General features: G+C 45.4%; 1 protein-coding gene across 2 annotated transcripts; it reads left to right on the top strand.

The window, feature by feature from the left end:
- Nucleotides 1-41: 41 nt before the first annotated feature.
- Nucleotides 42-5301, top strand: LOC135514897 (ATP synthase subunit gamma, mitochondrial-like). Of its 2 annotated transcripts, XM_064938585.1 has the most exons (9): nt 42-145; nt 728-762; nt 951-1082; nt 1516-1723; nt 1859-2002; nt 2200-2264; nt 3101-3256; nt 4377-4473; nt 5044-5301. In XM_064938585.1, the coding sequence occupies exons 1-9, from the start codon at nt 105-107 to the stop codon at nt 5045-5047; spliced, it is 882 nt and encodes a 293-aa protein (XP_064794657.1). In that variant the 5' UTR covers nt 42-104; the 3' UTR covers nt 5048-5301. The 2 variants fall into 2 exon arrangements, with proteins under 2 accessions (XP_064794657.1, XP_064794659.1); XM_064938587.1 differs by lacking the exon at nt 5044-5301 and having other exon boundaries at nt 4377-4477.
- The last annotated feature ends 8121 nt before the right edge of the window (nt 5302-13422 follow it).

The following is a 13422-nucleotide window of genomic DNA, read 5'->3' on the forward strand; positions in this document are numbered from 1 at the left end:
TTTACGTGCACTTTGAAGTAACGCGAGGTTTGTTTTTCCGTCCACATCCTGCCATTTACTTGCGCTTGCGCAGTCCTGCGAGTCTGACCTTCATCGAAGTAATTATGTTCGCCAGGACCAGCGCGTTGGTGTTCCTCCCACAATGGTAACGTTTTACTAGCAAAATTACGTATATTTCAAAACATGATTTTGAGCATTGTGCTATCGTACACATATATGACAAATATGTACGCCGTATGCGTTGACGAGCCATGTGAAACATTGCAAGGGCGCGCTAACCCGCAGGCCGCAGATGGTGTGTGGTGCAGAGTGAATGGTCAGGTTCAGCCGGTGCGGTGGCTGAACTGACATTAGCTTGCTAACCATGTCATTGAAGTGTGTGACAACGAACTAACGTTGATTTAATGGTCCTTTTAGTAATTCGTACGATGCCAGATGTTTTCAGAACAGCGTTCAGTTCTTGTCAAATTCACTGTCCCTCCCACTAACTAAGTTAGCATGCATTCTCTGGATAAACCTAACATGATAACTATTACCTGGTGACATGGAATCTAGTTTAACGTTAACTAACTGATTGCTAGTATAGTTGTACAAACATTCATTCGCTTATAGGTAGCTAGCTATTTGTATTGGTTTGACAAACCCCGAATTGAGGATGTCCACGTTATGTCGCGAACTTTCAATGATAATGTTCTAACTTACCTAGCTAATTCTGTTTGTTTTATAGTGGGCAGGTCAGGAACATGGCTACCTTGAAAGACAGTAAGTGTTTACCTTGCCATCTCTTTAACGACTCTGTGTTACATAACATTCACCCTTGAGCTTCCTCTTTTTAAGTCTTATGCACAAGTGACAACTTTTGAATCATGATGATATTGTAGTTGTACGTCTCAATGTTATTGAATCTCAAATGTTTAGTCAGTCCGTGGCATCCATCTTTCCCATTCTAGTCACCATCCGTTTGAAGTCCATCAAGAACATCCAAAAGATCACCAAGTCCATGAAGATGGTGGCCGCTGCTAAGTATGCCCGCGCTGAGAGGCAGCTGAAGCCCGCCCGCGTCTATGGAAATGGTGCTGTGGGTATGTCATTGCTAACTCTGCATGCTCTCTCTCTCTCATATATATCAGATATATATATATATATATCACACACACACTAAAGTCTAAGGGAATGGATGGTTTCTATGTGAAGTTCATCACTGTTTGTTATTATGGTCCTCTATTAGGACCATAGTGAGAAGCCAGGGGTAGGTCAGGGCCTGTATTCATAGTCTCAGAGTAGGGGTGCTGATCTAGGATCAGTTTAGCCTTTTATATCATAATGAATAAGATTACATGGACAGAGGGGACCTGATCCTAAATTAGCCCCGGTACTGAGGCGCTTCTTGAATACCATCCCTGTACTGTCACGGTCGTTTCACACACATTTATTGGAAATGTTTTTCTGGTGTTTGCCAATGGCATTCAACAAACCTGTTGACAGTCCCTCTTCTCTTGCCTGTGTGTCGTCCAGCCCTGTACGAGAAGGCTGAGATCAAGGCCCCGGAGGGAGTGGCCAACAAGCACCTCCTGATCGGTGTGTCTTCTGACCGTGGTCTCTGTGGCGCCGTCCATTCCAATGTGGCCAAGGCCATCAAGGCCAAGATTGCAAACCTCACCGGCGAGGGCAAGGAGGTGATGGTAGTCAATGTGGGGGACAAGCTGAGGAACATCCTGCAGAGGTACAGAATGATAATAAAGAAAAACAGCCACTTTACTGTATGATGCCCACAGCAACAGGTCCAGTCTAGTGGTTTCCTTTGGAATTTAGTTTATTACCATGACAAGTGTTTCCTCCCTCCCTCCTCGCAACCCAGGACACATGGCAATTACCTGCTGCTCAGCTGCAAAGAGGTGGGCCGCAAGCCCCCCACCTTTACCGACGCTTCCATCGTCGCCACAGAGCTGCTCAACATGGGCTACGAGTTTGACCAGGGTGCTGTAATCTACAACAGATTCAGGTATGGATGGACTCCTTCCACAGCCACATTTCAGTGTCTTGTCTCCTCCAAATGGTTTCTTAATTGAGCCACTATAAGGAGATAGCTGTTTGAAGGGGAAGATTCACGTCAAGTCTAGTCCCATCCTTATCCTTCAAACTACATAGCCAATTATCAGAACAAGTCTTGAATGGATGTTATTTTCTCCCCTCATTCAGGTCTGTGATCTCCTACAAGACTGACGAGAAGCCCATCTTCTCCATTGATACTGTTGCTAATTCAGGTACAACACTATTAGTTTGAAGGTCGCTTTAATTCTTTAATCTAAGTTGTTGGGGGGGGGATATATACAAATAATATAGATTTTGGCCTTGATTATTAACACCCATGGAAATGCATTGAATAACACATTCATACATGGAAAAAAGGACAGTCCAAAAATAAATCATAAGCGACAAGGTTTTGAAGTAGGAAATATAAACAAAAAAAACGTGTAGTTTTTTTGGGGGGGGGGGGTAGGCACAACTACCTCTTGTACTTCCATTTGTTTTTTAAAACTAGTACCGGTTACCTTCAGATGAATCCCATGACACTTGTGGGGGTCATAGAGGAAAACGGGTTCGTGAGAATATCCTTTCAGCAGTGGGGGTCCTATTAGTTTGTTGCCCAATCAGTTCAGACGCTACCAAACAGAAGTTGGCACATCGACAGTACTGACTTCATGTGAGTCTCCAGACATTTGTTGAGGAAAAGGAAGACACTTGTGTTTGTGAGAGTCCCCTTTCCAGAGTGCTCATAATAGTTTTGTAGGCCAAACCGTTTGGACGCTACAGTCGTTTTCGCGAGAATAACACTTTCCGGGATGTCTCGTGTTCTGCCACCTTTCACTGCAAATGTGGAAGTGCTTACATCGGTGGATTGAGACGCATCCAATGCAACAAAAAAACATGTCTCTTAAACTGACAGATTTTGATGGGGATGTTTTGGGTAAATTAGGTTGACGCACCAGTGCATCAATCGATTAGGGGGATAAAAAAATTGACCGACTGCTTTAAGATGTATGCCCCACAAAATGGCCGATTGATAATCATACATCTTCTTTTTCCACTTCTGCAACAGAGAACATGGGCATCTATGATGACATTGATGCTGACGTGCTGAGGAACTACCAGGAGTTTGCCCTGGTCAACATCATCTACTTTGGTCTGAAGGAGTCCACAACCAGCGAGCAGAGTGCCAGGATGACCGCTATGGACAGCGCCAGCAAGAACGCCTGTGAGCATCTTCCTCCTCCCCAGCCTCTATAACAACTGGCTTATTGCTCATCTTCCTCACTTGTCTTTTAAATCAAATCAAATGTATTTATATAGCCCTTCTTACATCAGCTGATCTCAAAGTGCTGTACAGAAACCCAGCCTAAAACCCCAAACAGCAAGCAATGCAGGTGAAGAAGCACGGTGGCTAGGAAAAACTCCCTAGAAAGGCAAAATTCTAGGAAGAAACCTAGAGGGGAACCAGGCTGAGGGGTGGCCAGTCCTCTTCTGGTTGTGCCGGGTGGAGATTATAACAGAACATGGCCAAGATGTTCAAATGTTCATAAAGGACCAGCATGGTCAAATAATAATAATCACAATAGTTGTCGGGGGTGCAACAAGTCAGCACCTCAGGAGTAAATGTCAGTTGGCTTTTCATAGCCGATCATTAAGAGTATCTCTTCTGCTCCTGTTGTCTCTAGAGAGTTGAAAACAGCAGGTCTGGGACAGGTAGCACGTCCGGTGAACAGGTCAGGGTTCCATAGCCGCAGGCAGAACAGTTGAAACTGGAGCAGCAGCACGGCCAGGTGGACTGGGGACAGCAAGGAGTCATCATGCCAGGTAGTCCTGAGGCATGGTCCTAGGGCTCAGGTCCTCTGAGAGAAAGAGAAAGAAAGAGAGAATTAGAGAGAGCATACTTAAATTCACACAGGACACCGGATAAGACGGGAGAAGTACTCCAGATATAACAAACTGACCCAAGCCCCCAGGAAGGATATAACCCCACCCACTTTGCCAAAGCACAGCCCCCACACCACTAGAGGGATATCTTCAACCACCAATTTACCATCCTGAGACAAGGCCGAGTATAGCCCACAAAGAGCTCCGCCACGGCACAACCCAAGGGGGACAGATCAAGTCGTAGTCTTCCTGTCTGCCACATAGCACACAAAGTAGCTGTAGTCCTTTGTGATTATCTTCCTCAGTCTCCCTCTACTGCTTGATTGACCTAGTGTAATGCTTCTAGGGTTGCCATTGATATTACAATATCAGCTAATCTGTTTGCCAGGTCTGTGTGTCTGCACTTTGATGGCTTTGTTCTCTGATACATATCAACCCTGGCTCTGTTTTCTCCCCTCCAGCTGAAATGATTGATAAGCTGACCCTCACCTTCAACCGTACTAGGCAGGCTGTCATCACCAAGGAGCTCATTGAGATCATCTCTGGAGCTGCTGCCCTGTGAGTACTGTTCACGATGTCAGCTTCTTTCTGCCCATCTCGCTCTCTCTGTTTCACTTTGTCCCTCTCTGTTTCACTCTCTCCCTTGGTGTTTGATCTGTCCCTCAGTAATGTTTTTTCCCCACACACAAAACAACCCCACTCATTCTTAACCTTGATAAGCTACCTACGTCTTTGAAAACATCCCCAATTTGACTCCTTGCATGAGCCCACCCATTCTTTGTCATTAAACATTGAGTTATTTTTAAGTTTGTTCACTAACCATTATTTTGTCACCCTTATTACTCCACTCCAACCCCTCATGTTGGTATCAGGACCTAAATCATGTGATCGTAGGTAAAAGTCTCTAGGATACACTCACTGGACACAGAAAGGAAGAAAAACGTGCTATTCGGAAAACCATCCCACTGTAGTCTAAGATAGAATAGCTCCCTCTAGGGCCTAGTGTGTTGGATCATGTATCCTGTGTTTTGTTGAAAGCCTGTTATTCCCTCAGATTTACTGTGATATTTTGGTTGGGTATTTTGATTTCATCCCGTTTATCTGAATGCGTGTTCTCTGTGGTTTCAGATAAATGGACGAGGTCCTCCTGCCATCCATCGCCAGTGGTTCTGGATTACATGCTTCTAAATATTTCAAACGGCTGTCGTCGAGAGTTTATGAACATTTGTGCTTCTATTTGTAAAATATATGGGGGAAAAATGTACCTCTTACAGAGAAACATGTTCCCTTCAGATGTCCTCCTAGTTCCACTCACAATAAATCCTACTTGTGACCATGAAAAAGATGTGTTGAGATGTTTGAACATAAACCTAGGCTACAATTTTACATTGCTGTTTTGTTTTCCTTCTGCCTGAACAATGGAAATGCACTTCCAAATATAGGCTATAGTCTATGGCAGGTATTCCCGAACTGGGGTAGCCAAATAAAAACATTTTACCATTTTTTTCCCCCTCATTTCAAATTTATACATTTGGGAGATTTTTTTTCTTCCCTCGCCTGAGTAGTCTCGTTTCACTGCCAAAAATAAAATTAATTAAACCATCTAGTCTTCAGTGAAATAACACCATGTCAAACAATTAACATCCAATTACATTAACCGTTACTCTCGCAGGAATTTCACTAACGGTCCGTATGTTGCCAAACGTAGCTGTTGCTCTTTCCATTTGCTCGAAAATTGATAAAGTAAGGTCCGCGTCCAGAAGAGACAGATACCAGCTCTATTGGTTGTACTGCCACTACTAGCAGTACTACACCTGCACCTGTCGACGACGCAAGTTGTTCTGCTTCCACGAACATCGAAGAGGCGCAAATATAACTACATTGATTTGTGGTTCACTTATATTGGGAGTAGTGCCTTTCCTCAACCACAGTGTGTTATATGTTATGTGCAAAAGTACTATCTCACAACTCAATGAAACCTTCACACTTGCGCAGACATTTAGAAACAAAACATGCCAATTTGAAAAATAAACCATGGGAGTTTTTCGAGTGAGATTTAAGACCCGTATAAAAGCAACATATACCATTAATAAAAATGGTCTAGAAGCGTCTATGGTGAGCTACCGAGTGGCTGGGACAGGTAAACCCCATACTATTCTGCTGCCGCGGATATAGCTGGGGGAAAGGCCCAAAACACTATACAGACAATGCCGTCATCAAACGACACTCTTTCACGATGCATCAGCGACATGGCAGGGGATGTTTTGAAACAATGAATGCTTTGCATACAAGCCAGTGAATTCTATGCATTACAGCTGTATGAGTCAACAGATGTGGCGGGCCTGGCACAGCTCCTGGTATATGTCCGCTACGTTTATGGGGGGGTCAATTAAGGAATACATCCTATTCTGCAAACCACTGGAAATCAGGACAACATGAGAGGATATTTTTAAAGTACTGGACAGCTTTGTGACATCAAATGGACTTTGGTGGTCAAGATATGTTGGTATCTGAACTAATGGCGCAAAAGCCATGACAGGAAGACATAGTGGAGTGGTAATGCGCGTGCAAGCAGTTGCTCCCGACGTCACTTCGGTACACTGCAGCATCCACTGAGAGGCTTTTGCTGCCAATTGGGTGCGCAATTACGCAGGTACTTTCCCGAAACGGATGACACAAACAACTGGATTCGTTATCCCTTTCATGCCCTGCCTCCAGTCCACTTACCGATATCTGAACAAGAGAGCCTCATCAAAATTGCAACAAGCGGTTCTGTGACAATATAATTTAATCAGAAGCCACTGCCAAATTTCTGGATTGGGTTGCGCTCAGAGTATCCTGCCTGGCAAATCTCGCTGTCAAGACACTGATGCCCTTTGCAACCACATACCTATATGAGAGTGGATTCTCAGCCCTCATTAGCATGAAAACTAAATACAGGCACAGACTGTGTGTGGAAAAAGACTGAGACTCACCAATACAACCCAACATTGCAGAGTTATGTGCATCCTTTCAAGCACACCCTTCTCATTAACCTGTGGTGAGTTATTCACAATTGTTGATGAATAAAGAGCCAAATTATTGATTATTATTATATTATTATTTGTGCGCTGGTCCTATAAGAGGAATTGTGTACAGGTCCTTGTGAAATGGTGCCATGCATTATCATGCTGAAACATGAGGTGATGGCAGAGGATGAATGGCATGACAATGGGTCTCAGGATCTCATCACGTATCGATGCATTCAAATTACCATCAATAAAATGCAATTGTATTTGTTGCCTGTAGCTTATGCCTGCCCATACCATAACCCCACCACCATCATGGGGAAATCTGTTCACAACGTTGACATCAGCAAACTCCTTTGTACAGTTGAAACCGGGATTAATCTGTGAAGAGCAATTTGGTCAACTACAAACAAGCAAGATTTCTGGCTCTCACAGACCTGTAACTTATTCGTTAAGAGGCTCCTCTGTCCTCCACTCGTTACCTGTATTAATGGCACCTGTTTGAACTTGTTATCAGTATAAAAGACACCTGTGCACAACCTCAAACAGTCACACTCCAAACTCCACTATGGCCAAGACCAAAGAGCTGTCAAAGGACACCAGAAACAAAATTGTAGACCTGCACCAGGCTGGGAAGACTGAATCTGCAATAGGTAAGCAGCTTGGTTTGAAGAAATCAACTGTGGGAGCAATTATTAGGAAATGGAAGACATACAAGACCACTGATAATCTCTCTCGATCTGGGGCTCCACGCAAGATCTCACCCCGTGGGGTCAAAATGATCACAAGAACGGTGAGAAAAAATCCCAGAACCACACTGGGGGACCTAGTGAATGACCTGCAGAGAGCTGGGACCAAAGTAACAAAGCCTACCATCAGTAACACACTACGCCACCAGGGACTCAAATCCTGCAGTGCCAGACGTGTCCCCCTGCCAGTACATGTCCAGGCCCGTCTTAAGTTTGCTAGAGAGCATTTGGATGATCCAGAAGAAGATTGGGAGAATGTCATATGGTCAGATGAAACCAAAATATAACTTTTTGGTAAAAACTCAACTCGTCGTGTTTGGAGGACAAAGAATGCTGAGTTGCATCCAAAGAACACCATACCTACTGTAAAGCATGGGGGTGGAAACATCATGCTTTGGGGCTGATTTTCTGCAAAGGGACCAGGACGACTGATCCGTGTAAAGGAATGAATGAATGGGGCCATGTATCGTGAGATTTTGAGTGAAAACCTCCTTCCATCAGCAAGGGCATTGAAGATGAAACGTGGCTGGGTCTTTCAGCATGACAATGATCCCAAACACACTGCCCGGGCAACGAGGGAGTGGCTTCGTAAGAAGCATTTTGTAACGGTTTTCTTGTGGTGAAGGAGAGGTGGACCAAAATGCAGCGTGGTGGTTATTCATGTTTTAATTTATGAAGGCACTATACATCCAACATAGAATGCCCACTCATATCACACCCTGACCAAACAAAACATAGAAACATACAAAGCAAACTATGGTCAGGGTGTGCCAGTACCCCCCCTCAAGGTGCGTACTCCGGCCGCAAAACCTGAACCTATTGGGGAGGGTCTGGGTGGGCATCTGTCCGCGGTGGCGGCTCTGGTGCTGGACGTGGCCCCACTTCACCATAGTCTTAGTCCGCCACCTTGTCCGCTTCCGAGGCCTCCTAACCACGGCGACCCTACTAAATGACCCCACTGTACTGAGGGGCAGCTCGGGACAGAGGGGAAGCTCGGGACAGAGGGGCAGCTCGGGACAGAGGGGCAGCTCGGGACAGAGGGGCCGAAGCTCTGGACAGAGGCGCGGAAGCTCTGGACAGAGGGGCGGAAGCTCTGGACAGAGGGGCGGAAGCTCTGGACAGAGGGGCGGAAGCTCTGGACAGAGGGGCGGAAGCTCTGGACAGAGGGGCGGAAGCTCTGGACAGAGGGGCTGAGGGGCTCTGGACAGAGGGGCTGAGGGGCTCTGGCGCCTCTGGGCTGAGGGGCTCTGGCGCCTCTGGGCTGAGGGGCTCTGGCGCCTCTGGGCTGAGGGGCTCTGGCGCCTCTGGGCTGAGGGGCTCTGGCGGCCCCTGGCTGACTGACGGCACTGATGGCGCTGGGCAGACGGGAAGCTCCGGCAACGCTGGAGAGGAAGGCTCTGGCAGCGCTGGACTGAGTAGCTCTGGCGCCTCTGGAATGAGGGGCTCTAGCGCCTCTGGACTGAGGAGCGGGAGCTCTAGCAGCGCCAAACAGGCGGGAGACTCCGGCTGCGCTGGAGAGGAGGAAGGCTCTGGCAGCGCTGGAGAGGCGGGCGACTCCGACAGCACTGGAGAGGAGGAAGGCTCCGGCAGCGCTGGACAGGCGGCAGCACCTGTAAGGATGAGCCGGAAAGACAGCCTGGTGCGGGGGGCTGCCACCGGAGGGCTGGTGCGTGGAGGTGGGGACGGATAGACCGGACCGTGCAGGCGCACTGGAGCTCTTGAGCACCGAGCCTGCCCAACCCTACCTGGTTGCATGCTCCCGGTCGCCCTGCCAGTGCGACGAGGTGGAATAGCCCGCACTGGGCTATGTAGGCGAACTGGGGACACCGTGCGCAAGGCTGGTGCCATGTAAGCTGGCCCAAGGAGACGCACTGGGGACCAGATGCGTAGAGCCGGCTTCATGGCACTTGGCTCGATGCCCACTCTAGCCCGATACGCGAAGCTGGAATGTACCACACCGAGCTATGCACCCGCACTGGGAACACCGTGCGCTTCACAGCATAACACGGTGCCTGCCCGGTCTCTCTAGCCCCCCGATAACCACAGGAAGTTGACGCAGGTCTCCTACCTGGCTTCGCCATACTTCCTGCGAGCCCTCCCAATACATTTTTGGGGCTGACTCTCGGGCTTCCATCCACGCCGCCGTGCTGCCTCCTCATACCAGCGCCTCTCCGCCTTCTCCGCCTCCAGCTCTTCTTTGGGGCGGCAATATTCTCCAGGCTGTGCCCAGGGTCCTTTTCCGTCCAACCCATCCTCCCATGTCCAGTCCTCCTCGCGCTGCTCCTGCTGCTGCCCGTTACCACGCCACTTGGTCCTGTTGTGGTGGGTGATTCTGTAACGGTTTTCTTGTGGTGAAGGAGAGGCGGACCAAAACGCAGCGTGGTGGTTATTCATGTTTTAATTTATAAAGGCACTATACATGAATAAACTAACAAAACAAGAAACTTGAAAACCTAAACCAGCCCTATCTGGTGCAAACACAGAGATAGGAACAATCACCCACAAAACCCAACACCAAACAGGCTACCTAAATATGGTTCCCAATCAGAGACAATGACTAACACCTGCCTCTGATTGAGAACCATATCAGGCCAGACATAGAAATAGACAAACAAGACATCCAACATAGAATGCCCACTCATATTACACCCTGACCAAACAAAACATAGAAACATACAAAGCAAACTATGGTCAGGGTGTGACACATTTCAAGGTCCTGGAGTGGCCTAGCCAGTCTCCAGATCTCAACCCCATAGAAAATGGGAGTTGAAAGTCCGTGTTGCCCAGCAACAGCCCCAAAACATCACTGCTCTAGAGGAGATCTGCATGGAGGAATGGGCCAAAATACCAGCAACAGTGTTTGAAAACCTTGTGAAGATTTCCAGAAAACGTTTGACCTCTGTCATTGCCAACAAAGGGTATATAACAAAGTATTGAGATAAACTTTTGTTATTGACCAAATACTTATTTTCCACCATAATTTGCAAATAAATTCATAAAAAATCCTACAATGTGATTTTCTGGATTTGTTTTTCTCATATTGTCTGTCATAGTTGAAGTGTACCTATGATGGAAATTACAGGCCTCTCTCATCTTTTTAAGTGGGAGAACATGCACAATTGGTGGCTGACTAAATACTTTTTTGCCCCACTGTACACACACACACACACGCACGCACGCACGCGCGCGCATGCATACATACATACATACATATATACATACATACATACATACTGTACATACATACGCTACTATGGGTTTCTTCACGGTACCCAAACCAAAAACAGATTTAATGCGTCGTTCAGTTATTTATAGAGCCATGTCATCGTGGAATGCACTGCCACCAGAAGTTATTCAGGCAAAAAGCAAGTTTAGCTTTAAAAGACAAATAAAGCAGCACTTCTCTTTCTAAAGTTCAAATCTAACTGCACTGCATATACGAATATGAATATGTATACAATGCCTTCACAAAGTATTCACACCACTTGACTTGTTCCACATTTTGTTGTGTTACAGCCTGAATTTAAAACGGATTAAAATGAGATTTGTGGGTCACTGAGCTACACACAATACACCATAATGTGAAAGTGGAGTTGTTTTTCCAAATGAATTAAAAATGAAAAGCTGAAATGTCTTGAGTCAGTAAGTATTCAACCCCTTTGTTATGGTACGGCTCAATAAGTGCAGGAGTAAACATTTGCTTAACAAATCACATAATAAGTTGCATGGATCATAGTGTTTTAACATGATTTTGGAATGACTACCTCACCTCTGTACCCCACACATACAATTATCTGTAAGGTCCCTCAGTCCAGCAGTGAATTTCAAACCGTTTCAACCACAAAGACCAGGGAGGTTTTCCAACGCATTGCAAAGAAGGGCACCTATTGTTAGATAGGTACAAATACAAACAAAGCAGACATTGAATATCCTTTTGAGCACGGTGAAGTTATTCATTGACACTTTGGACAGTGTATCAATACACCCAGTCACTACAAAGATACAGGCATCCTTCCAAACTCAGTTCTTGGAGAGTAATTGCTCAGGGTTTTCACCATGAGGCCAGTGGGTATTTTAAAACAGTTATAGAGTTTAATGGCTGTGACAGGAGAAACTGAGGATGGATCAACAACATTATAGTTACCCCACAATACTAACCTAATTGACAGAGTGAAAAGAAGGAGGCGTGTACAGAATAAAAATATTCCAAAACAAGCATCCTGTTTGCAACAATGCACTCAAGTAATAGTGCAAAAAAGTGGGCAAAGCAAATAACTTTTTGTCCTCAATACCAAATTATTTTTAGGGCAATAACAATACAACACATTACAGAGTACCACTCTCCATATTTGCAAGCATAGTGGTGACTGCATCATGTTATGGGTATGCTTGTAACTGTTAAGGCCTAGAGAGTTTTTCAGGATAAAAAAGAAATGGAATGGAGCTAAGCATAGGCTCATTCTTAGAGGAAAACCTGGTTCAGTCTGCTTTCCACCAGAAATGGAGAGAAAAATGAACCTTTCAGCAGGACAATAACCTAAAACACAATGCCAAATCTACAGTACATAGCAAGAAGACAGTGAAAGAGTAACAGTTTTGACTTAAATCTTCTTGAAAATCTATGGCAACACTTGAAAATGATCAACAAGCAATTGGACAGAGCTTGAAGAATTTTGAAAAGAAAATATGATCAAATGTTGCACAATCCATGTGTGGAAAGCTCTTAGAGACTCACCCAGAAAGACTCAAAGATGTAATCGCTGCCAAAGGTGCTTCTAAAAAGTATTGACTGAGGGGTGTGAATACTTATGTAAATGAGATGTATTTACATATTTCCGTATTCAACCCCATATTTCCTTTTTAATACGTTTGTACAAATTTCTAAAAACATGTTTTCGCTTTGTCATTATGGGGTATTGTGTGTAGATAGGTGAGAAAAACATATATTTTATCCATTTTGATTTGAATACATTCTGACGATACTATATATGAGTAGTGTGTAAACAGTATTTTTGTTGTCTCTTGATGTCTTTCCAATATGTAACTATTAAAAAAATGTAATATCTTATGTTGTTCTTGTCTACAACCGTTTTGCACTTTGTCATGTATTTGTAAGTTTTATGTGGACCCCAAGAAGAGTAGGTGCTTCAAGTAAGGTAGCTGACGGGGATCCTACTAAACTAAACTCCCCACGTCTCCGTAAGTAAAGAAAGTAAGCCTTGTCCGAGGTAGAATGACCCACATGTCCTTAGGGTGGACATTATAGCATGGTTGTGTGAAGTGTAGGAAGAGGATGTTTGTGTGGTCTTCTCAAGTTCTGATTTGCCAGGACGCCACACAGCAGGATAGAGAGGTGTGGTATTGGTGGTGGTGGGGGCCCAGTCCAAATGGACAGAAAGGTGTGTGTTATTTGTGTGATGTAAGGAGGGTGTGGTCCAGACTGGTAGGATGGCTGACAGTGAGAGTTAACTGGGCCTGGAGCCAGGACTCAGCTGGATGTCTCTCTCTACTCTACTCCACTTCCACTGCTCTCTGACTCAACCTCTTGCAGTTCAGACAATGTCCAGCGGCTGGCACTATTTGATAACAAATGCGTGCCTTCCATAAATGTATAGAAGCAAGTTAGCAGAGCTCTGATTCAACAAGGCTGTCGGTAGAACATTAGTATATCTCTGATTCAACAAGGCTGTCAGTAGAACATTAGTAGATCTCTGATTCAACAAGGCTGTCAGTAGAACATTAGTAGATCT

The sequence above is a fragment of the Oncorhynchus masou genome, chromosome 26 (assembly GCF_036934945.1).
Source record: "Oncorhynchus masou masou isolate Uvic2021 chromosome 26, UVic_Omas_1.1, whole genome shotgun sequence".
Lineage (NCBI taxonomy): Eukaryota > Metazoa > Chordata > Actinopteri > Salmoniformes > Salmonidae > Oncorhynchus > Oncorhynchus masou.